Source organism: Molothrus aeneus, chromosome 12 (assembly GCF_037042795.1).
Source record: "Molothrus aeneus isolate 106 chromosome 12, BPBGC_Maene_1.0, whole genome shotgun sequence".
In the NCBI taxonomy this organism is placed as follows: Eukaryota; Metazoa; Chordata; class Aves; order Passeriformes; family Icteridae; genus Molothrus; species Molothrus aeneus.
The window spans coordinates 19115587-19141824 of NC_089657.1; the positions used below are offsets into that span (position 1 = coordinate 19115587).

The 26238-nt window shown below is 42.1% G+C and overlaps 1 protein-coding gene across 1 annotated transcript in view; it reads left to right on the forward strand.

The window, feature by feature from the left end:
• The window catches only part of SYN2 (synapsin II), a 191027-nt gene that overhangs the window by 142974 nt on the left and 21815 nt on the right, over positions 1-26238 (forward strand). The window contains exons 6-10 of the mRNA XM_066557968.1: positions 3715-3777; positions 6190-6332; positions 11456-11530; positions 15210-15312; positions 21796-21945. Coding sequence (XP_066414065.1) covers positions 3715-3777; positions 6190-6332; positions 11456-11530; positions 15210-15312; positions 21796-21945 — 534 coding nt within the window. The remainder of the gene's footprint in view (positions 1-3714; positions 3778-6189; positions 6333-11455; positions 11531-15209; positions 15313-21795; positions 21946-26238) is intronic.

Below are 26238 nucleotides of genomic sequence, written 5' to 3' on the forward strand. Positions count from 1 at the left end.
GTGGTTAAATGAACTTTGCTTGGGGATTATTGGAAAGATAAATATTTAAACACTGAACTTGAGGTAAGTCATGTTTATGCAACATCTGGGGTTTTTTTGTCACTGCTTCTCCGCCCCCTCTTTTTTTTTTTTTTTTTCCTGTTGTGGCTTTTCTAGTCAGCTCAACCCCGAGGACATGAAAGCAGGGTGAATACCACCTTCAGAAAACTCTGTTGTCTGTATTGTTGCCAGCAGAGGGGTTTTTGGACTCTTTATTTTTTGCAGATAATCTTTGCCTGGTTCTATTTTTATAGAAGTCTTTGATTATATTTCACACTATGTCTCAGTTAAAAGAATTCAAAGTAAAGGTTAGAAGAATTCAAATTATATCTCTTGGGGAAAAAACCAGCTTGTATTGAAATTGTTCGAAAATATTTAAATTGCAGTAAAACTTATGAACCATTGAGCACCACAGTGTATGGAGCTGAAATTTGAGGGTTTTATTTTAAATTAATAGACTTTTAATCATAGGGTAACACTCTATTAACCAGACTTAGAAACTCCAGAAAATTTCTGCAGTAGGGGAGGGTAGGGATTTCCATTCCATGTGGAAAAATGCAAACTCCAATCCAGATGGGGACTGTGCTGGTTAATTCTGTAGCCACCTACTGGGTCACTGAATTACCTGCACCACAGATTAGCCAGGGTGACATTGGAGGTTTTGTGGAATTTTATCAAACTAGAATATTCCTTTTTACAGTAAAAAACAAGCTAAGCACAGTTATGAAATCTTTAAGTGGCCACATCCTGAAGATTCATACAATGAAGTATTTGCCTTTTAAGCTCATAGTAAATTCTTAAATTTTAAAAGTTGATGCAGATGAAACACTGAGAAACCATAATTAATAATAATTATCCTTGCTGTTGTGACATCAAGAAGGGAATAATGAAATGAACTGACTTTTTAGATTTTCATGCTCATCAAGAAGTGGCATTTATCCTCCCTGGATAAAATCTGAATTTTCACTGTTGTTATTTTGATTAATGGCATTGGATTGGCCAATGTCAGTGTGTTCCTCAGCTGTTTGCATTTGTGTTCCACAAGGAGCCAGGAGTTTTTCCAGTTGCTACCAATATTTATTACCAGTCCAATCGTATTCATATATGACTATACATTCTGAAAATTTTATTCCACCTTTGCCAAATATTCTGGTTTCTGTCTAATTAATAATGGTGGTTTCTCGCCTTGCTCTTTAAGTTAGAACTCCTGCTAATCCTATTTTTCATTCTGCTGTATTTTGTGTATATTATATGTGTGTGGAAGGGCTCATGCACTGCAGACCCTTCCATCTCTCCCATTTAGGAACTTGGCAGATTTCTCAATTTCTCTGGTTGCTCTTTGGGTTTTTCCCCTCAGTTTTTAATTGCCAGAATTAAATGTCTGAATTTTTAGAATGTAGAAGTTTTAGAATGTTTAGAATTTGTAGAATTTTTACTTTCCTGATTTTAAGAAAGGTTTCAAAAAATCCTCAAGATTTTTGCAAAATGGCCTTTTCCCCTCAGTAATACTTTTCAAAGCAAACAGCTTTTATAGCAGTAATCATAATATAAATGATAACTATCAGTAATTATAATGCAAATTAAAGGGAAATCCATGGAGCTGGTAAATTTTGACTGTCACAATCTCACTTGTATCACATATAATGTTCACCAAATGCAGGAATAGTCTGGGGAGTGCCTGACAAAGAGCAGATTGGGAATGGGAAGGGAGGATTCAGGTCAGGTTTTCTTTCATTTCCATGGGACATTTCAGGTTTCATTGGCAGAACAATCCCCTGGCCATGGGTTGGTGGCAGAGAGGTGCTGCACCATGGCAGAGGGAAACCTGGGATAAATAAAATCAGAGCAGCAATAAAGGAAAAGCTGCTCACACCCCAAAATAACAACTGCTGAACTTCATCAACCTGTCCCAGGGACAGCTACAAACAAGAGAAGTGCTGGGATTATTGAATTTTGCCTGCCTGGTTTTTTCCTCTCTGAAGTATGAGCTGCAGCATCCAGAGCCTGTTCCCTCAGTCTGTGCTGGGATGTGGTGGAGCACGCGGAATCTCAGGATCAGGGTCCAGAGAAAATGATGTTCCTGCACTTTTCTGAGGGAGAAAGCACTTTTTTTCTTTTCCTTTTACTTCTTTTTTTTTTGTTTTGTTTTACCTTTTTGTTTTTCTTTTTTCTTTTTCTTTTAATGTGAGTTGTATTGGCTACTGTGGGCACAGAGGATTCCACAGCTTTGGGATCACAGGAAGATCTTTTTTCTTTTCGTTTTCTTTTTTATTTTTCTTTTCTTTTTTTTTTTTATTTTCTTATAATATGAGTTTTGTTGGCTGCTGTGGGCCAGAGAGGATTCCACAGCTTTGGGATCACAGGAAGATCCGTGGCCCTGCTAATTACAGGAGTGCCATCTGCGCTGCTGTGCTCAGAGGTCTGCAGCATTTCCATGACAAACCCCTCTGCAGTGGTTTGCAGCTCAGACACAGAAATGTGCTGCTGCCCTGATGAATCTCCACTCTGGCAATGATTTGTTCCCCTCCTACCCTCAAGAACTGAAAAAACAAAAGAGCCTGGTTTAAAATCTGAAAGTGATACAGCAGTGACTGGATGTTGACTAAGCAGGAACTTTGGTTGCTGCAGTTTAGCAAGAACTTCATTCCTAAATTCCTGTAGGGGTGAGCTTTACTGTGTCATGCAAGTGCTTCTGGTCATTCTGAAACCAGTCAGTGTCTCATAAAACCTCCAGCAATTCTTAGTTTATGTTCCAGAGCATCAGCTTTGCCTCTGGCTGTATTTACTGTGCTGGAATGTGGCACTAAAGGGAGGGTTTGGAGCCTGTAACACTGTCCTGCTGCTGTCCAGTTTAATTACATGTTGAAGGTGTTCAGCTTTTTATTCCTAGTTATAAACCTCTTCTGTGAAATGAGGTTTGTGCTTGAGTGATAGAGGTTCAATAGATGCAAATTTTAAGTGAAAAAAGCAGTGCCAACCATGGCCATGACTGGGAGATCTCAAACTTTTTCAAGTGAATGATGGAAGCAGAAGTGGTCATTCACAGCACTTTTTGAGAGACAGAAGCATTCCCATTTCAGTGGATAAAGTCTTTTCAGCTGCTTCTGTATATTTGATTTCCTACTCAGTGGTTGGATTATTCCAAATTATTCCCTGCATTCTGGCCAGAAGCTGGAGCCTTCCCTAGAAAACTCAGATGTTCTGTAGCACAAGCTAGGAGCTGTCTTTAAAGCAAGTTTTTGTGAATTAAACATCACTGCTTTCATAAGTGGCCAGCAAATGTATTTAGAGCCCTGTTAAATAGTGGAAATTAAGGGTAAAAGGTGGTTAATTTGGCATCATTGCTGATTATAACCTTGGAGAGTGTGTTTGTGGCTCAGAAAACACAGAGGCTAAGCTAAAAATAGGAAACAGCAGAAATTCAGTTTAAAAAGTGAAGTTAAAAGACATACAAAAAATGTTAAGATTAAGAAAAGTTAAAAGCACCAATTGGCTGTATTGGGAATAACACTGTGCTCAGAAAACACACCCAGCAAGTCACCCAGCAGTTTGAGGCTCCACATGGCCAGAACAGCTTTGGCCCCGTTATGACCATGCTTCAATAATTGCCCTAAATGATGCTGTTTAATCTCATGGTCTCTCTCTTCTCTAATGCTCCTGTTTTGTTTCCCCCAGCTCACAATGCCAACCTTTCCTGTTGTTGTGAAGATTGGACATGCTCACTCAGGCATGGGAAAGGTGCAGATGCTACTTGTTGCATGTTGGGAGCCTGGGGTTTGTCCCTTACCTGTGCATGCTCCTTCCTCCCCTGAGATTTTACCTTTATCTATGTCTTGGATCCCCCCCTTGCAAATCTCTGCCTGTCCATGATAAGAAAGCATCTCTCTCTAGGAAAATTAAACCATGCCCAAAGTATTTTTACAACTTGGCCTTTGCAGTTTGAGAGTTGCCCTGTGTGGGATGTGCTTTGAACAGTGCTGAGATGCTTTCTGCAAGCAAAACCTTGTTTATTAATGTATTGTCTGCACTGAAACTCTTCAAGAGTCAAGGTCTGTTGCACAATCCAACTTTTTGGAGCTGGGAGTGTGGGAAGGATTTGCCTTGGTTCTTTGTTGGTTTCAGCTTGGTACTGAATGTTGATTTCCTATCTCGATGTGCTGTCTGTGATTGTTTCATACCTCTGTATAACTGCTGCTTTCTTTCTCCAAAGTAATTGCATTTCAGTGGTGAGTACAGATGTTTTGGTGTCACTTATCTCACAGTGCAGGGCCAGTGGGAGAGCATTAAATCCCATTTTCACTGCTATCAGTGCCAACTTCTAGTCCTTGCAGGGTAACTTCACTCACTGAAAACACTTCAGTGCTAGAAGTGGTTAGGTTTTAAATCAGTTAATCAGATAATAGTTACATTTATCATCCTGAATCTCCAAAGCTCCATGAACAAAATATTTGCCACTATTTTCAGATAGAAAACTGATTTGATTACAGCTTGTACTGTATGTTATTTTTTGCCTATGACTGTTTTGCTTTGTTTCATATTTAGTAAATCATTGAAGTCCAGCAGCCAATTTAATTAAGGGCAGACTGAACCACTAATTAAACTGCACTTTCTGTGGGTTGCATATGCGAAGTGTTAGAATGTTTATGCTGTACTTTGGATATTCACCTCTCATTTAGAGAAAAGGGGAAACAATGCACAGAAATGTTCCTCGTATCAAATGTCTAGAAATTATTTTTCCTTTTAGCTATGAAATATTTCAAACCCTCCAAGACTGAATTCAATCAGAGAGCAAAGGAAGGTTTCCCTGGAAGCCCAGTCCTCCCTGAAGGCACTGCTGGCAGCAGCATTTCCAGAGGTCCCACTTAAACCCACACAGCCCAGTCAGTCTTCAGAAAATCAAGTTGAAACCAGACCTCATGTCTGGTTTTTGGCTCTCAGATGGCAAATTACTCTGTGTCTTTCTCCATCTGAGAGCTGGGGCCAAATACTTTAACCTCAGGCTTTTATCTCCACCAAATTCCATTTATGGTCCCACCTCCCAGCCATGGCCCTCAGGTTCTCCAGTCCCAGGAGAAGGAGAAGCAACCAGGGTGTGCTGGGCTTTCAGAGAGCTGCAAACTCCTCATGTTGGACACCATGGGCAATCCTGAGCCTGCCTGCTCCTCACCACTCTGAAATGTCCTTTGGATTGGAGCCCCACTTCCCTGTTCTGCCCCTTTCACTCCTGCTTGCCCAGCTCTAATCCCCACAGGGACTGTCCTCCCTGTCCAGAGGTGATGTCTCTGTCCTCCCTCTGCCCTCCAAAATCTGCTTCTCCTCTCCTCTGGATCAGCAATCCCCACTTGTCCATGCCCCTCCAAGGTGTAAAACTGATGGTTTAGTGTCACTCACACTTCAGCAGAGCATTCCACACCTGGGAAATCCCACCCCTAGAAAGCCCTGGAAATCCCACCCCTGGAAAACCCTGGAATTCCCACCCCTGGAAAGCCCAGCTCCTTCAGAGCAGAGGGGAAAATGAGAATGATGGAAAAATGAGAGTAGAATCTGCTGCCTGGAGCCAGCCCTCTGTGCTCCTGCCCTCCCCAGGATATCAGGACCCTTCAGCTCCTCCCTCATGGGAAAAGCTGATGGGATGATGTCAAGATTCCTGGTGGGCTCCACATGTATTCAGTTACCAGAGCAATTTACAGAACCAGCAAGAATCTGCGTCCATCGGAATTGCCTGTCACACCTAAAAAAATTAATTTTGAGGCCCAAAGATCTATAATTGACTAACATCAAAAAAACCCCAAAAAACAAACAAACAACAAAAAACATCAACAACAAAAACAAACAAAAACCAACCAAAACCAAAACCAAGCAAAAACCAAACCAACACAAAACAAAACAAAAAACCCAACCCAAAATAAAATTCCAGTGCCTACAAACTGCTTTCTCCAAATGAGCAGGTAATATTTTGCCTAGAATAATAGATGTTTTAAAGCAGGAATGCTATAGAATCTAGAAATCAGATTAAATATCAGATTTTTATAAATGTTGTCAAAACCATGCTTCTCACGAATGCCGTTTGCAACCGAATTCCACATTTTATTCCTAATGACTCTTTTCTTCTTTTGTCTGTGCTGTGTTCTTGTGGCTTGATGGCTCCAGATCAAGGTAGACAACCACTACGATTTTCAGGACATAGCCAGCGTGGTAGCACTCACTCAGACCTACGCCACCACTGAGCCCTTCATAGACTCCAAATATGACATCAGGATCCAAAAAATAGGCAGTAACTACAAGGCATACATGTGAGCCAAATCCTTATGTTCTTTCCTGCTTTTGGTTCAAAGTTGATAAGCACCAGTGAGATTAAAGGGTGTTGGAGGAGTCTCTGAGATGGTGCCTCCCTTGGCACACTCTCTGGAAAGAGTATTTTAGACTTTCTGTATTTATCCAAATTCTTTTTATCAGTGGTTTGTGGCTGGGAGGAGGAGGATGAGACACCAGGTGAGCCTGTGAGAGGGGTTTTGCTGCTAACTTGTGTTCAATATTTTCATTTAAAGAAAGGAGCAGTTGGAAGAGGGTTTGGTCGCACAGAGGACTTGTTAACTCAGATTTCTTCATACTTTTCATCAATTTAAGGCCAAATTTTCTTCAAATTTTTCTTCTCCCCTCTGAGGATAAGTTAGATGGCATTCATTCACACAAACAAGCCTGAACTGTCACACTTTAATGGAACAAAGTCCTCTCCTTTCAACATAACCCATCAAAAAACAATCCAATCTTGCAGTGTCCTTCACAGAGACCATGGAAACCTTTCCCATGTTGGAGCCCAGGTGTTTGTTTGAAGGCCATGGCTAAAGGAGAGGCTCAGAGGATGTTTCACTTTCACAGATGACATTCAGCTGGAGCAGCAAACCAGCTGTGATGCAAGAGTTGAGCTCTGGTACCTGTGTCTATGCAGATTTTTACTCTCTTTCAATTATCAGGCAGGGTAATCTGACAAACACTTGTTTTGTTTCTCATTTTGTGACAAGTTAGGTCATCTCATGCCTTTGTTCCTTCACACTTACCATCCTGAGGCAGGGAAAATGTACCAGAACATGGATAAAAATACACAGTTACATATCCACACCCACATCCAGACACAGGGATATTTCTCAAGGAACTCCTGAACAGTGGAGGAATCAGCAAATCCTTGTGAATCATTTGTAAGGTACAGTCAGGTTCTTTATCAGTAAAGAATTGCAAGCAAACCGTAAATACTAAGAGAAGTTGAAGCTGGAGTGGGGTTAAAGCAAATCCATAAAATGTTTTATAATTTAAAAGACAGGGCTGATGTTAAGAATCAAATAATTTAGAACAGCCATGAGGAAATAGAATCTTTGGTCCAGGGTGGGAGAAGGGGAAGAATTTCTCTCCTTAGGTTGATATTGGAGGGCCACACACTCTTGAGCTCTCACCCAGACATTGCTGGTGCAGGATCTCCTGCTCTGCCCTCACCTGGCACTGAGGGGGCACTTGGGCAAGAACATCCAGGTCCAGCCTTCCCAATACTCAAAACTCCCAAACCAGCTCAGAAATCCCTGCTCCCTCCCACGTGAGGGGCTCAGGAGAGCACAGATCTGGTGGAAGCACAGTTCCCATGGGTCAGACCCACCCTCAGTGTGGACACCCAGTCCTTCTGAACCCAGAATTCACTGAACATTGCAAAATCAGCGTGTTGGGCATGTGCGTTGTGCAGTGACCAAGGCAGGACACCCAAACAGCTCATGAGGATGCAAAAGTTTCTGGAACATTCAGTGGTTTGGTGATACAGGACTGTGATTTCAGCTCCCTGTGGAACTCAGGTGTGTTGGGCCTTCTCCACCTCTCCCTGCAGGCTCCAGAACCTCAAGCAGATGCTTCAGCTTTTACCCCCCAGCTTTCCCAGGAGGGCTCCTTCCAGTTCTGTGGGTTTTTCTCACACTGCTGCTCCAGACCTGATTTTCCCCTCTCTGAGGATCCCATTCTACTTTTTCTGGCAGCACCATCAGTGTCCCCTCTGTCCCCCTGTCTGGGCCGTGCCGTGCTCCAGTCCTGCTGTTTTCCCAGCCTGCTCCAACCTTCCCATCCCTCTGTCCTGTCCCCTCATTGCAAAGCTGTTCCCATTCCTGGGATGTCCCCAGGATGTCCCTCAGCCCTTGGATCCTCCTCAGAGCCATTCCCAGCCTGGCTCTGGCCCTGCTCCCAGTCCCAGCCCTCTTCTCCCCACACACCTTCCCAAGCCACTGCAGGCCTGCATGGGGCTTTCTTTCCTCTCTTTCCTCTCTTTCCTCTCTTTCCCTCTCTTTCCTCTCCTGTCAGTGCTTTGACAGGCAGATTCCTTGTGTTTTGCTGCCCATCTTTCCCCTTCCCAAACAAACAGAGCTGATTTTTCCCACTTTAGTGTGAATGGGAAAGGGATAAGGCCCAGCACTTGCTGGCTCCAATGCATGGCCAGGTACCAGATGCAATACTGGGCTCATCCCCTGTGATAGAAATTGAACCACAGCATTTTGGAGAAGAGAGCCCCACTTTTTCTTTCCCCTTTTGACTTGAAATTTAAATGCTGTTCGGCATCAGGAATAATTTTGGAAGAGTCAACCACGGTAAATTTATCATTCTGAAACATAAATGTTTCTTGTCTGCAGAAGAAGCAGTTGGCCTAAGGGACAGCAAAAATAAGTTAAAATGACAGCCTGTTCCTCCTACTTTTTTATTTATTTTTAAGTTTCTGCTCAGAAACTCTGGGTTCATCCAAATGCTAAAAGCCTAGTGATCATTTTTTTTTCTCCAGATTCTTTCATGCACTTAAATCACACCCCAAAATGAAATACGGACTCGTTATTACAAAGCAGTGCGGAAAGGAGAAGATTTACCAAATGTCTGAAGAATTCTTCATGTGCACATACATATACATGATGTCAGTAGAATATTGTTCTACAGCTGGTTCTCATTTTGCTCTGTGACACAGGAACAGAGCACTTAGAGAGCCACCACAAAAAATACCAGCTGAACATTTGTTTTTGTAGTTTAAAGAGAGTTATTAAGAGCCTCGGGTTTATAATTCTGTGGGAAATTGTGGTTTAAGTGGATCCATGAGTCACCAAACACTGGTGCTTATCGTCTGTCAGTAGAGATTATGGCCAAAAAAGCAGGATTGGATCCCTGTAAATACCACAGCCCCTCTGGAGGCTGTGTGACACACACTTAACTGCCCTGGGCACCCGGGCAGCGTTCAGCTGACTTCAAGGAAATCCAGTTTAAAAGGGTCACACACCATGTAGAAAAACAGAAGTACAAAAGCTCTGTATCTAAATCTCCCCTCCAAAAGCAGGACTGTGAGGCCAAGGCTTAGAGTTCTTTGATCAAAAGGTCAATAAACCAAAAGCAAAGCACATCAAGCAAAGGAATAGTGCTGGAGGATCAAACCACAGAGCAGGCTGCCTACCCAAGAATAGTAGGCAGACATTTCTACATATTTTTCTGATGATAAGTCCCTGTCCCAGCAATTTGGATTGGATACTGCAAATGCTACTAAATAAAGCAGGAAGGTGTTGGAAAAGGGGAAGCTCAAGTTACTATGAATTGTTTAGCAATTCTAAAACAGTTCTTCCTTCTTGCAAAGACCAAATTGAGTACAAACATGTTAAGCCTTAGTGTAAAGCACTTAAAGGTGTAGGAGTTGTTTTATTTATTGTTCAGTGTTTGGTTAAAGAGGAGGAAATGATGATGTGAAAGGCTCCTGGCAATTATCAGAAGTGAAGAAGGGTGGGAAACCTACATGTTTCATATATATAATTACAGAAATAATCTCTAGGGCTTAGGGTGTCTGGGTGGGTAGTTTTGGATCAGTTCACCATGATCTCTCATTCTGGAGTTCATCTGTGTCAAACCCACAATCTCCTGAGATCCCACCAGTGAATTCTGTGCCCACAGCACTCCCCAGCCCTGCTCTGACCCCTGCAGCATCCTCACAGCCAGCCAAGCACCCACTTGGAGACTTCCACAGGAGCTTTTCTCAGTGTGGAGGGAAAATAGGGCTTAAATCTGGCCATCTCTGCCTCTCTAGTCGGTGGCGCTGGGATTTCATCACTGCAGCTGAGCATCTTGAGCTAAATACTGGCTAAAAGCCTTCAGGATAACTATTTCCCTTGATTTCGTCACATCTTCCTACCTAAAAGACACCTAAAAGGGTGCATTCTGATGAATTCCCATGAGAAATCTGCAAGAGGATCGAACTGTGATTTGTGGGATTTTCTCTCTGATGCCAAATGTCTGTGTGGAGTAGTAATGAGCCTAAAATTATTCATTTTTAAGCAGGCACATGTATATACCTTAAAAACTGAGCAGAAATCACAACACAACCTCTCTGCTGGGTAAGGTTTCCTTCTCTTCTCTTCTCTTCTCTTCTCTTCTCTTCTCTTCTCTTCTCTTCTCTTCTCTTCTCTTCTCTTCTCTTCTCTTCTCTTCTCTTCTCTTCTCTTCTCTTCTCTTCTCTCCCCTTCCTCTTCCCCTTCCCCTTCCCATCTCTCTTTTCTCTCCACAGCACAGGACATGGCATCACAGAAGAACTTTAAATTTTATGAGCGTCCCAGAGAAAAGTCAACATTCCCCCACAATTGCTACTGACCCTCGTAATTAACTTAATGGGAAATGGAGAGGGAGCTCTGGCTGCTGCCTGATCCACTTTTAATGCATTGCAGATGTTCCCTTGATTTTCCTAACTGGAAACACTTCATAACTTGTATGCATAGCCTGTTCCCAGTACAGCATTTGGCTTTCACAAAGCAGTAATCTTCCCAGCCCTGGGAGCACTCCTAAGGTTTGAGAGGGAAAAAACCTTCACATGGATTTTTTTCTTTCTTAGAGGTTAAATACAAGAAGGTGAACTGACACAGAGTGTTTAGGTTATATCAGTAAATAGCAAAGAGTGAACACTGGAGGAGGAACCAAAATCCAGCTCCAAAACATACCTGAAATCACTTCAGAGGTGTTAGAAACATCAATGTGTTGCTTTTTGAGTGTTGGGACACAGTGGGGTGGGTTTGAAAGGAGAAGCTGAAGCTTCTTGACATTTACCTTTGCAGTGCCAGCGTGTTACAGATAATTCAGTGCCTTTGTAGCTGGCACCAGCTCGTTTCTAACACTGCCCCTTCATCAAAGCAGGCTGGGTTTTTAGAAAACAACTTAAATAAATAAATGGGGAACAGAAATTTCCCAGCCATTCTTTGTACCTCCAGTACAAAGTGTGTTCCTGACAATGCTCTTACAACCCCTCCTGGTTCAGATGCTCTGTTATGAGCTGCCAGCTGGGGGAAAGGCAGCTGCACTCATGGGAAAAGCAGAGGCATTTGATGATGGCAATGTGAAACCACTGGCTGCCTTTGTAATGTTTTCCCCCTTTCAGGAGAACTTCCATATCTGGGAACTGGAAGACAAACACGGGCTCTGCCATGCTGGAACAAATTGCTATGTCAGATAAGTAAGTGGAGTCTCGTGTCAAAGGTAATTAAAAAATTAACAGAGTTTTATTTGAAGTGGATTTTTATAGAGTGCCATTGTTGGCACACAGGTCACAGTAAGTGCATGCATTGTGTTCATTTGGGGGAAAGGAATCTCTCAGTCAGGGGAAAGAGCAGAGGCAGGAGCTCCACGTGGCTTCAGAGTTACCCACCCACACTCACAGCCTTGGGGGCTACATGAGCCCCTGGGCTCCTACATCCACATCTGCTCCTACAAAATGTCTGGAATTCCCTTCAAAAAACTGAATTTCACAGATTAACCTGTCAGTGATTTCTCCTGGTTCATTTGCCCTCTCTTACCCACCAGTCTCACACCTCTTGTAAACTTTCCTCCTACTACATCCTACCATCCTCCTACATAACCAAGCACTCCAGTCTGCACTTTGCCTATTGAAATCCCATTTCTCTTTTCTACTTTCAATCCCAAACTCCTTACTTTTCATTTTATAAATTTCCACTGAAGTGCACTGTGAGGCTTTTTCCCCTGTTGCTGGGATACACTGAAGCTTTATTTCCCCTGTGCCATCATTCCAGCTCTGTACTTTGGTTTACTGTGCTTTTCCTTTTCTTTCCCATTCTTATCCTGGATAATTCCTGCAGTCCAGTTGAAAACATTCATGCAGCAGCACTTTGAAGCTCAGAACTCTTTTCTCATTCCCCCTCATTTGCTCTACAACCCATAAACCTCTTTTCCCTGCAAAACAAAATCTCAGAGGCTTTTGAATGGCTGTGGATTTTCTGCTGTTCAGCTTCTCCAAAGGCTGCCACTAGTGGAAGCTGAAATAAACTCTGTGCAGTGAAAGTGGAATTTAAAAGGTATTTTAAAGTTCAACAGTAGTCCTGGCTTGTGGGGTTGTTTGTTTGGGGCTTTTTTTTAAAGCCTGGAACCTACAACTTGGTGCCTCTTACGAGCTGAGGGAGACACAGGAACAGAATCATTGCCTGCCCTGGAAAGGTGAAAACAAGAAAGAAAGACGGGAATTCCAGCTCCCTGCTGTCCATGCCCTGTCTAGACTGTGTCCTCAGTGATCTCCCCTCTGGGCATGGCCTGCAGCCACATCATTTTCTCTTTCTCATTCCCTCCCACCTCCCTGCAGAAAGTTGTGTGTTCCTGAAGGGGAGGCACCGTGAGCTCTGGGCTGTGTAATTACAGCCCGTGGGCTGCTGGAACACACAACCTCCACTTGTGCCCCCAGGAAAGCAATGCCAGGGATGGGAAATGTTCCCCTGGCCCTGCTCCTGCTGGGAATGCTGGAAATGCTCCCTGAGCTCTGCTCCTGCTCCTGTTTTTCTGTGGAGTCAATTAGAGCAGAATGGGGATTTTCCCATTAACACACCGGCCAACAAAACCAAACTTCCTTCAGCTGCTGGGGCCAAAAGCATGGGAAAGGTGGATGTGATCCTTGAGAGAGAGGGAGAGGGGTCACAATTCATTCCTCATTTCCCCCTGTTCCAAAGCTCCTGCTGCCCAGAGAGCTGTGCCAGCTGTGCCCACCTCCCCTGGCACACCTGGTATTGCCCCCTGGGAGCAATCCTTTATCTTTATCCTTTACAAAAACCAACCTTCCTTTGTGCTGGTGGAGCCAAAAGCATGGGAAAGGTGGATGTGATTCCTGAGAGAAAGGGGGGTGAGGCAGAGCCCTGCTCCTCTGGGAGTGCTCTCAGCAGAGCAGGGCACACAGGGGGAAAAGAGACTTTTCTGAAGGGCTGCAGCAGGCTCAGAGCACAGCAAACCCCATCAGATCTGCTGCATTTGGGGTTTAATATGGATGGGCAGGAAGTGCCTTGGAAGCACTGCCTGGTGGGCATTGTTGGCTGGACACAAACCTCAGGGGAGAAATTCAGAGAAGAAAGAAGAGAGGGGCAGGAAGGGACAGGGAGAGGGGTCACAATTCCTCATTTACCCCCTCATTTCCAGAGCTCCTGCTGCCCAGAGAGCTGTGCCAGCTGTGCCCACCTCCCCTGGCACACCTGGTATTGCCCCCTGGGAGCAATCCTTTATCTTTATCCTTTATCTTTATCCTTTATTCTTTATCTTTCTCCTTTATTGCTGCTGGCTCTGGGAAAAGAGGGCCCATGACCTTTTGTCAAACCTACTGTGCAAGCCTTGGGTTTCAAACACTCCAGGCTGCTCCATCCAAAACCTCTCTTTCCAAATGGATTTTTCCAGCTCTGTGTTTGTTGGCAGAAGATGGGTTATTAAATATACTTTCAGAAATCTGATTGATGTTGCAGCGTTTTAGAGAAAATGTCCTCGGTTTTGTTTCCAATTCTAGTCCAGATATTTACTGTTCAAGACAAGTTTTGTTGTCCCTGTGACTTTCTAAGATACACAATATTTTACAGCCAAAAAAGAATAAATTATTTCTAAGCAAGTGCATGCAAAAAGTCCAGTCAGCCAGTGCATCTACAGATGTTGAAATTGTCAGGCATCCAAAAAACCCTCTTATATTGGACAAAAACCACGTTTCTCACAGGAAAAAAAAAATATTTTCATTGCTAAGATATTACCATCAGGATCTTTTCAAATCAATTTCTTTGTATTCTGCTTAAAAGCAAAACTTTTCCATTGGAACAGATTTGATATAAGAAAACATAAAGAATGTGACTCAATAAGTTTACTTGGAAAGGATGCTGTTACTGAAGATATTTATACATGAATCAGACTCTCAGCCCAGCAAGGAATTTCCTTTGATCCCACAATGAAATCAAATGCTTTGTTTATTACAGCAGGGTTTTTTTTTTCCTGTGGAAAATACTATGAGGTGGCAAATCCATCATCAGGGCTGGAGCAGGAGAGGGGCTGGAAGAGGAAATCGCTCTGCTTTAGACTCAACAGTGAGCTAAGAGGAAAATTCATGATCAATGAATGCTTTAAAAATGGGGTTTTTTAGCCAATCATGCCCTTCAGTTGGTGACATCGCCCTGCATCATTCCAGGATCATTTCCTCCCAGCCCAGGCCTGTGGAGTCACTGAACATTCCCAGTGCCTTTGGGCCCTCAGAGCTTGTGCTACAGGAATTACAGGAATTGCCTCACTCTTCTTCTGAATAAATCCCTCCCCATCCCCTTGTTGGTCAGATAATGGCTCTATTCATGGAGAAAAAATGAAAATAAATCATATTGCTGCTGGTAGGATGGGTGAAGAGTCCACCCTCAGTCTCTTACTATGACATTACAAAACAAAATGAAGAATTTTTGTGCCCAACTCTGTATGAAATTGCCTTTTTAGGAGTTGTAGAATTCCTTGGAATTCTTTAAATTCCACTTGAGTTGTGCTGTAGCTGTCTGTAACCCAACATGAAGAACATAACCCTTGTCTGCATGTTCCACTACCCCCATAATGTCATATTTTTGTCATGTCCTTCTGCATCACCTGAAGGGTTTTCCTGCCTGGGTTTCTCCTTTTGCTCAGTGCTGTAACAATAAAACCAGCCTGGTTCCTTTAGAAAACAGTTGGGCCAAAATCTAGGATGGAGCCTTCTCATTCATTTTCCTGATACAGGAGCCAGACCCATCCAATGTAGTGAAAATTCTGAATTTAGGGTGAATGTAATATTGAATACATTATTAGGTGAGCCTCTAGAAAGTCAAGAGCCTGATGAGACACTCACAGAGCAAATTATTTTTGTGAAACAGGTACAAGCTTTGGGTTGACACCTGTTCTGAAATATTTGGTGGCTTGGACATCTGTGCTGTTAAAGCTGTACATGGGAAGGATGGAAAAGATTATATTTTTGAGGTAAGAAATCCTGCTTTTTTTTCAATATCTGCCTTTACATATTACAAACAGGCAAGGAAACAACCTTTCTGATAGCTGGGCATTGGCTTATTTGTGTTTCAGGCAAGGCTGTGTATTTTTGAGCACTGTTTCAATCATGCTACAAAGCCACAGGTCCAAATTAGTGGCAAAACTTGCTGGAAAATGTAACCCTATGGATGGGAATGTCTTTTGGTGTTGGAGGAAATGTACACAAACTGCAAAACAAAGCCAAATGTGGATGGCACATTTTGCCAACCCTGATGATTTCTTTCCTGAGCAGCCTCAGCAGCTTTTCCAGGAAGGTTTATAGATAGCACCATCCCAAGGGAACCCCAACAAAATTATACCTTGCCCTGGAAAGGGAGATTAAGGATGAAGTGGAAACAACTTTACTTTTTTTTGTAGCCTAAATATTGCCCTGAAGATCTAAATCCTTGTGAATCAGAAGTTTCTGCTGTAGGTAATTTTGAAAAGTTGAAGTTTTTCATTTCCTTTGAGGTTTTTTTATGGAGAAATATCATTTTGTGTAGCCATAAAACAAGTTACCATCACTTTTCTATCACAATTTCTTCAGCACCTTCCACGTTCCTAGAATTTTATTTAGTAGGTGGGCAAGGATCTCCAGAATCTCCTCACTCCAAAAAAAGTTGATAAAGCAAAAAGGGCAAGCTTTTAAAAAATGAAATAACCCCTGCAAATTCTGTAATGGACTGAGACTGCTACTCAACAAATCCCCTGATTTTCCATGCCACAGGCAGACATAATTTCCAAATCCCAGAATTCTCAGAGCTGCAGAGCATTTTAATCAGGGTGCAGACTAGACCTTGCAATTAAAAAGAAAGAAAAAGAGTGGATGGAAGTGTGATAATTCCTGCTGTTGTCTGGAATCAGCTGAATTGTCCTGGAGATGGGAATGCTCATCAGCAAGGACGTTTAGAATCTATAAAAGACATTGAAATGTGGTGCTGTTTGCAAGGTTCACATCCACCAGAACATCTGGAAAAATTAGGATATCAACAGTTCTTACACTGCAATTTTTACAATGAAGAGGGGGAAACTGTCTGTACCAAGATAGGGAGAATTTTCTCCTTTTGTGTCCTTTCAGAATGGGAAAATAAAAGTTACTGAGGCTGGCACGTGCATGATGCACTCGAGAGAGCTGAGCAGGACAGAGAGTCCAGAAATCCTGGGCTGCAGCTCCAGGAAAAAATGAGGAGAAAACAAGGAAAAAAATGAGGAAAAAATGAGGAAAAATTTAGGAAAAAATTAGGCAAAAAACAAGGAAAAAAACTAGGAAAAAATGAGGATTTGTGTACCACTGACATCTTGATCCTGCAGAGCTCACCTGACAAGGAACACACAGATTCCCTAATGGGTGAAATAACGTTGGCAGATTTGTTCTTGCTGATTTTCACTTGGCACATTCAGCCAGTGTCACCTCCAGGAGGAGGACACAGGTGTGTGTCACCCACCCTGGGAGAGAATGGGAATTAGGAGAGAATTCCACCCAAGTTTTCTTCAGATATCCAGACCAGTTTCCTGCTCTCCAGAAAACGGTCATCTCCAGTTTTGCTGAAGAGCACAAAATGCTGAAGTGATATTATTCAAGCCCAAAACCACCTGTGCTGTTCTGTGAACGTTTGGGCTCTTTGCAGATTTGTAGGTGAGGGATGTAAGAGATTTTTGCCTTTTCTAAACCTGGTGTGGTTCCCTGGACAAAACTGCCTTCTCCAGAGGAGCACAGTGGTTTTTCCTGTCCTACTCCAAGGACCTGGCTCCCAACTCCTCCTAGGGAGGAATGAACTAATTAAAGGATGGCTCAGCTAAGCAGAGGGGCTGTCAGGTTGATGAGGAGGAGGGCCAAGTTATGATTCTGTGTCACAGCCTCATCTCTTCATTTGGTGTCTGCTCTTTCCCCCTCAATGGGAATTCTCAGCTGCCAAGCATCAGGCAAGCTGTAGAAACAGGATTTTTATTAACACATCACTGCAACATGCAGCAATTTAACTGCCTCCCCTCTTCTTCCTGATGAGACATCAAATCAAGGTCCCTTAAACTTTTAACTTCTTAAATATAAGGACTTTCCCCCTTTTAAAATTAACACTTCTGAGGTTTCAGTACTAGAAGGAGCAGAGCATTGTTTGTATTTCTGATCCCACTGAATATTATCTTTCCTGTTTCATTCTTGGAAAAGCAAAGCTCTGGGAAAGTAAATAAAAGCTCAGAGTGGTGATGAGAGCAGTAAAAGAGAACAAATGTAAGAGAATCCTTCAGAGTGGCCTCCCAGAAGTCTCCCAAATTTTGTTTTAGATTGAATGGGCTGCTGCAGGTGTCTTTCCCACTTGCTTCACTTTGCCCTGAGCTAAGTTAAAATTAGCTCCCAAGTGGTGTTTTTGACTTAGAAAGGATTTCAAGAAGAAAACTTCCACTGAAAACCAACGGAGGAAATGAACAAACAGCATTTGTGCACAATTGTATGGAAAGTTCTGCTCTTGGCCTCGAATTCCTCAGAAGCTCAGCTACTTCTCCTGTGCTCCCATGCAGGACAGAATTCCTCTGCTCAGCTCAGGGAGGGAGTGAAATCCCACTGTAATCACTGATAAACTCAGAAGTCTCTCGTAATTTCTGCTCTGGAACATTGCTGTACTCACCCATCAAAGGGAATGGTTTTGCCCATTTCTCACTCTGCCAAGCATGGACCTTCAAAATCACCCTGATTGAACTCCCCCTTCCCCTGTACTTACCATTTCTCCTGTTTCCTCCTGGAATTCCTGGGCTTTTCCCTCAGGAGGTCCATCTGTCCTGCCAGACTGACTGACTGACAGCCCCCTGGCTGCTGCTCCATCGTGTTCCTCTTGTATTTCAGCATCCTGGGAAATGCCTTTTCCCCACTTTATCCACAGCATTCTTTACCTTTGCCCTTCCTTTCACCTCCCCAGCTCTGCCTTTCCCAGCCCTTCCCAAACCTCTGCCCAGCACATCCCAATCCTTAGGGGTGAGCAGCAGAGCTGGTGTGGGAATTTCTCCCTCAAACACCATGATCACTTTGCAATTACTGATATTTTATAATTGCTCTGGCTCCTTTAGAAATCCCCTCCCATTTCCCCTCCTAATTACAGAATTTCTCTTCTTTGGGTGGCCAATCTCAGTCTTGTACCCCAAATTTTAGCTATTCACCTTTCCCACTAATATTTACAGTCAGTCCCTGGGTGATAAGAGAAATTCATCCCAAGGAACTGACTACTGAAATGAAAATACATTGATATAAAAATGCAAGTTCACACAGATATGAATTAAGGGACTGTAATTCATAGTGACCCATGTTTTTACTGGCATCTGCAAAAGGAATGTATTTGATTTTATAAATTACAGATGTCCTTTTTTTTCTGTGAAATCCTCTTAGTGGGAAACTCCAATATTTTAAATAGCTGAACTATATGCTGAACTAAAAACTGGCTGGGTTTAAATGAGATTTTAAATCTAGCACAGGCTGTAAATAGACTATTTATAAACAGGGAGCTTTGTGTATGTTTAAACTTTGTCAAATCTTCTGAGGGGGAAAAATGCCAGCCTGACATTCCTGTAGTCACTCACAGGATTTAAAATCTGTTGGTGTTGCCCAAAATATTCTTAAGATACATTTATATAAAATCAAAATATAAAACAGTTGTCATTAACTCTTGTACCAGGAAAGAAAATTGACTGTATTCTGTGAAAGCAAAAGAAAATACACTAAAAATCACCAGATAAAGCATCCACCTGGATCTCAGCTGCTCTGCCAGGGAGTGCCAGAGGGGCTCTGTTGCCACATCTTTGGCCAACAATATTTCTGCCTCTGTGGCAACAAACCCAAGGATTTTATCAAGGTCAGAACCTCTCCAAGTGATAGGCTGGTAAGGACAAATGGTCCTGGTTTTAATGCCAAATCTGTTTGAATCTGCCTCAGTTTGTGACTATGCCTGAAAATTCTTCATTCAAGGAGTGTAGCAGCTTCTGAGTGTAACAACTTCTCTGCTGGAGTGGCCACAAAGATCTGACACCTCAAGGCTCCTTATTTTCACTTTTCCCACCAGTTCTGCTGCACTCCATGGCAGTACCTCCTAAAGGAAGCTGGTGTGTGAACTTGCAGTTGTAGAAGTACTTGAGAGCAGAAATTCAGTCCAAACCCAATCCCCCAGATCTTAATCCTGCCTAATCCTTTGGCAGGATCTATTGGAGATAATTTATTTCACAGTCATTCCAAGTAATTGTTTTAATGCAAGTGCATGGTAAACAATGGGAGAGTTTTTTGCTCGTGAAACTTTTAACTGATGTTGGGTAAGAGGGGGGTTCATCTGCACCCTATGGTGCACATTTTTATAAATAGCTCTCATTAAAAGAGATTTTTAGAGCCCACACATCACTCCTGCTCTGAAAATCAGATGGTTTGCAGTGAAGAACCAAACATCCAATGCCCTTCACACCAAAACATTCTACATTCAGTCATCATTAACACTTCACAGTCCTGGCACCAAGCAAATTCCTCTCACAAGGAACAGCTCAGGATACCAAGTGGATTTTTAACGTGGTTATACAATTTTTAAAATAGCAGTAAGCGAGCAGAAATAAATATTAAAGGGCCACTCAACCTGCAAGGTTACATTTTACCCCTCCAGAAATATCAACTCTTATTGGTTGGTCAGCTCTTCTCCCAATTAATGGAAAACATTGGCATGTTCTACTTAAAACTATGGTTGTTCAAAAAGATGGTAAACTTTAAAGAACCTTTCAGTGTACTTATTAAACATCTCTTCTCTGCTGTTGATGTGGCACTACAGTCAAAACCAGTCATTCATTTCTAAGGAAACATTTGTTCTGGAGTTCAATTATTGTGCATTGTTTACTCTGGGGTTATTTTCAAGCCTTTTGGCTGTGAGGAAGCTCAGAGACCTCCTAAATGTGAAAATCCCAGCACAAGCATTGCCAGCATTTTGGTTGCCAGCAAACAATGCCAGTGAATCTTGTAAATGAACAAACAGAAGAATCATGGAAACGATTTGGGACTTCAAGCTAATCCCATTATTGGAACAAAATCTTCCTTTGTCACTCAGGAAGAATTTCTATAGCTCTCATCATAGTTTGAAAAGCTCAAAATTTATATTATTTATAAATAAATCCTTCCCAACTACTGCAAGGTGCAATGTTCTTTTAAATCCAAATATCCCTTTAAACACCCAACTTCTGTGTCTAATTCCTAGAAACCCTTGAAAACCTAAAAGAAGGAAGGCTGTTCTTTGGTAATTAAGGAGATGTTCTGGGGAGGTTGGGGGACTGAGAAGAGTTTTGCTTCCTCTAAATCCCTTTCAGCTCAGGAGGGATCCACACAATGTGGGTGTGTTCCTGCTCTTCAGACTGATCCCTGTGCACCCTCAGATAAAATTCTTCCACCCAGACCTGTGGGAAACACCAGAGTGCAGCACTGCAGGTGACACGGACATGCAAAAAGGATTGCAGCTTCTCAAAAGTGAATGAAATCCTATTATTTTTTCTAAGCAGGAATGCCCAGTGCCCTTGTGAATAATAGCTGGGGTTATGTTATGCTCTTATTTCCCCCGAAACAAACACAGATGTGGCAGAAGAGGATACACTGAGAAATAACAAATATGCTGGAGAAATAACAAATATTCTGGAGAAATAACAAGTGCTTGTTTATTTTGCTTTGTTGTTTTTGTTTAGCTTTGTTATTGTTATTATATTTCCAAAACCAATACTGAAGTGTGAGGATTCAGTATTGGTTTTATTCATCAGAATGGGTGTGATAAATAACCACAGAGCACCATTAACCTGTCATGTTTAGAATGGAAATGTGCCCATTTTTATCTGCCTCTCTGCCATCCTGCTTTCTCTGTAGAAATCCTTACCTATTCTTTGCAGCCACACTACTTTTTTTAAAAAGGTTATCAATAATAACAAAGTGTAATTCCTTAAAAACTGGAAAAGTTTTAAAGTTTTTCATGAATCAATTTGGATCCAGATTTCCCTAGCAAAACTCCACAATGTGCCAGGGAGCTCAAGCTTAACTCTGCATTTCCCTGGGGTAATTCAGCTCCTGGATGTGGAATGAGCCCCAAAATCAGGGAAGGGAGGAAAGCTCAGCTGAAATTCCTGCAGATCACTGCACAGCCTGAGAAATCTCATTGTCCTTAGCAGCCCTGTGCTTCCTCTCCCTGTTCCCAAGGTGTGTGCCCAGGTGTGAAGTGAAGCTTTTTCTGGAAGGTTCTTTTCTCCCATTTTGTGGAAGATGGGGAGGGGAAGGCATTGCAAAGTTGCTATTCTCTCATTTATTTTCTGATAGAACACATAATGCCTGCAATTGTTGTGTACTTCTGCTAAAAGCACTGCTGGAAATGCACAGTCTGCCCTCGTGCAGGGGTGGGTGAGGAGGATTTCCCTCCCAGCACTGATGTCCTGTTGGTTTTGCAGGTGATGGACTGTGCCATGCCCCTGATTGGGGAGCACCAGGCTGAAGACAGGCAGCACATCACTGAGTTAGTCGTAAGCAAAATGAACCAAATGCTGTCCAAAACTCCTATTCCATCTCCTCAGAGACCCACTGCCACTCAGCAGCCTCAGGTAGGATGAAATCAAATTTCAATTCAATTACAATACAGCATCTTGCTCTATCCTTTTTAAGCACTAAGTTTTTTGGACACCTGTGGAACCTCAAAGATTTGGGAACTTACCAACACATTTTATCAGTTTGTTATATTTCAAAGAGATTGTCTCCAGATAGAATCAAGGAGTGCAAGTATTGCTCTGTTTCTACCTGTGGGTCCAGGGAATTACCAGGCTTTGTACTGCTCCCTTTCAGTCCCATATATAAAATATCATGGAAATACTGAGAAGCACTGTCATAGATAAACCCTTTTACTGAGGATGTCAAAAATAATACTGAAGAATTCCTGTTCTTGTGAGAAATTAATGAGGTTATAATAATCTTTGTTTAATGTGTTGCAATTCATGAAAATGCCTTAGAAATCTAGGAAGCTCTTCAATTATGTTCAGCACAGTAGAAGATTCAGTTAAAATAGAGCATCTCGGTCGATCATTTGAAGGACAAAATTTTTTGGACACCTGTGGAACCTCAAAGATTTGGGAATTTTTCAACACATTTTATCAGTTTGTTATATTTCAAAAAGATTGTCTCCAGATAGAATCAAGAAGTGCAAGTATTGCTGTTTCTACCTGTGAGTTCAGGGAATTACCAGGCTCTGTACTGCTCCCTTTCAGTCCCATATATAAAATATCATGGAAATACTGAGAAGCACTGGCATAGAAAATGCTTGCCCTGAAGATGTCAAAAATAATACTGAATAATTCTTGTTCTTGTGAGAAAGTAATGAGGTTATAATCTTTGTTTAATGTGTTGCAATTCATGAAAATACCTTAGAAATCTGGGAAGCTCTTGAATTATGTTCAGCATAGTAGAAGATTCAGTTAAAATAGAGCATCTTGGTCGATCATTTGAAGCACAAAGTTTTTTGGACACCTGTGGAATCTCAAAGATTTGGGAACTTACCAACACATTTTATCAGTTTGTTATATTTCAAAGAGATTGTCTCCAGATAGAATCAAGAAGTGCAAGTATTGCTCTGTTTCTGCCCAATGGTTCAGGGAACTACCAGGCTTTGTACTGCTTCATTTCAGTCCCACATATAAAATAGCATGGAAATCTAAGGAGCGCTGTCATAGAAAATGCTTCTCCTGAAGATGTCAAAAATAATACTGAATAATTCTTGTTCTTGTGAGAAATTAATGAGGTTATAATCTTTGTTTAATGTGTTGCAATTCATGAAAATGCCTTAGAAATCTGGGAAGCTCTTGAATTATGTTCAGCACAGTAGAAGATTCAGTTAAAATAGAGCATCTTGGTCCATCATTTTAAGTACAAAGATTTCCTCCAAGAATTTGGAACCTCAAGGATTTGAGAGTTTACCAACACATTTTATCAGTTTGTTATATTTCAAAGAGATTGTCTCCAGATAGAATCAAGAAGTGCAAGTATTGCTGTGTTTCTACCTGTGAATTCAGGGAATTGCCAGGCTCTGTACTGCTTCCTTTCAGTCCCATATATAAAATATCATGGAAATACTAAGGAGCACTGGCATAGAAAATGTTAGCCCCGAAGATGTCAAAAATAATACTGAATAATTCTTGTTCTTGTGAGAAATTAATGAGGTTATAATCTTTTTTTAAATGTGCTGCAATTCATGAGAATACCTTAGAAATCTAGGAAGCTCCTGAAATCTGTTCAGCACAGTAGAAGACATGGGCCAAAGGTTGCAAATAAATGCACATTTCACTTCTTTTATTTGCATGGCCTGACAGTTAAAGTGTGTGGAGGAAGAATTTCTGCCCCTGGTCCAGCTGGCTCCCAGGAACCACCTTTGTGTTTCCATTTCCATTTCCATGCTTTAAAAACATGGGGTTTATTGGAGTGATCCTTTTAATAACTTTGGGGAGTGTGGTGGTTTTGTAAAAGAGCAGAAAATTTGGGAGAGGTGTGGATTTGCTGGGTGGGTAAGGAATTGGGTGGGATTAAATAGAAGCCAGGAACAAATGCTGACCTGGGGGGTTTGTACTTAAAAAAGGTCAATAAATCCCTTTTTTTGCCAGGACTGAGGGGCAGGGGGATGGCTTTAGACAGAAAGATATTTAGATTAGACATCAGTTCTTTGGAATGAGGGTGGTGAGGAACTAGAAAAGTTTGTGCAGAGAAGCTGTGGGGGAAATGGAACTAAATCCGCCCTGCCCATGACCTGTGAAGGGTTTTGGTGCTGCCCTGAACCTCCTCACTCCACAGGCATCAGCTGAAGACCAGAACCAGCCAAACTGTAAGCCAGGAATTACCAAGCCTAAATAGCTAAATACCAAGCCTAAATCAAGGATCTATTTTTGCTCCCAGCAGGCTCCACACCAGGTAAACAATTTGAGAACAGTTTTGTGGCCTACCTCAGACAGACCAGTTCTTGAGGCAGAGTGACTAATTTGTTCTTCAAATACCTCATCATGCTTTAAGATATAAAAATACCCCATCCCACATGAAAAAATAAGTGGTGTGGCTTCTATTTATGCTGCAGCCACTTGAAACTAAGCACAAAATTGTTTCAGCCACAGAACCACATACAATGGAGAAGTTTCCATCCAACATGACTCAAGTCCATTGTAAAAAGGGCACTGAGAGGGAAAGAAGGGGAAAAAATAAATCACCTTTTGCCAAAATAGTTCCTTTTAGGAGCAACAGGTATTAAAATGAAGCAAAGAGGCAAATTTAGAGTTATCCACTCAATACAAGGCAACACAAATCAAAATTTAAAGTAGCAACAGACATGCCTGTTACATGAATAGATTCACATTTGATATTTCACATTTTGGGGGAAAATGTAAGGTCTTGGGTAGGCTGTCCTGGATTTCAGAGCAGCCAGGGGAGGAGCAGGGTTCACTGTTACTGCTGTCATCCAAAGGAGCTGGCTGTTGGTTGGATGCAAATAAAATTCCCAATCACCCCCAAAGAAAAACTGCCCACCTGAGTCCAGAATGAAAGCAGGATCCAAGGAGCTTCTTTAGAAGGGTCTTAAATTCCTCAGTCATTGCTGTCACTCAGCATGTCCATGGAAAGGGGTTTTTGCTCTAAAACCAGACTTTGGGGTGAATGCAGAGACAATATTCTGGGATGGTGGAATTCTGGTTGGCTCTTTTTAGTTTAGGCTATTCCTGAAGGATTCAGCCCTTACTGACGGCCATAAGATGTTATTCCACATTAATCTTCTTTTTCTTAGCCTACCCTTACATTATGGATTGCACAAAAAAATGCTGTGAAAACCAGGGATATTCCTTCAGAATATTTGCCATATCTGTTAGTGCTCCTCTCAGTTAATCAGACTCTTAAAATTGGCCTTGTTCTACCAGTTTATGGTAGGAAAAGGGGACCTGATTTTCTGCTGAAGATTCCATTTGCAAATCTTCCCAGTTTTAGGGGAAAATCATGAAACACATTTGTAGAACTTAAAGCAGATAACTCCTCATGCACAGCTCTTTTTTAGCTGGGTTTTGCTAAGAGTAAAATCAGCCTGTTAAAGCTGCCCCTTTCACTTTTGAACAGTCTTTCCTAATGTAAGAAATTATTTCCCATTCTTGAGGAACAGCCAGTTCATCTGCAGGGCAGGGGGGCACTGCCCATTTCTACGGGTGACACAAAATGCAAAGCCACTAATTTATCCCAAATCAACTCTGTGCACATGTAGAAACCAAAATACTGGAGATATCAAAGAGTAACTGCTGAGTTTTGCTGCTTCTGCTTTTAAATGAGCAGCCTGTGCTCAATAATGCAGCTCCAGGTGTGCCAGGTTCTGAATTTCTTTATTATCTGGGGGTTTCAGAAGTGTTTCTATTTTAATCCAGACTGGGTGACTGTACATAAAAACATCCCTCAATTTCTAAATGCCCACAGTGATCAGCCCCACTCCAATTAAGCATCCATCAGGAAACAAATCAATGATTGGGAAAATCAGCCTTTGTTTGGCACTGGGCAGCCAAGTCCTGTGGGGATGGTTGGGCCTGCAGTGCTCTGGCAAAGCTCTCCTGTCACAGTGCCAGGGGGAGCAAATTCCAGAGGGAAACCTCACAGGGCAGGCCTGGGATTGTTAAACCCATTAAACCTGAGATATCTGAATAGGGAGACTTCTTCAATACAGGTTTTCTATGTTATTTGTTTATTTATCTGCAAACTCTTGCCCAGACTCTGCAGCAAGTTCTGCTGGTGCACAAAGGGCAGAGAAGTTGGGCAGGAGGAGATTTGGACTCTCAGAAATTCTACCTGTTGTGGTAAAAAAAAAAAAAAAAAAACATCAAAATGAAGCTGTTTCT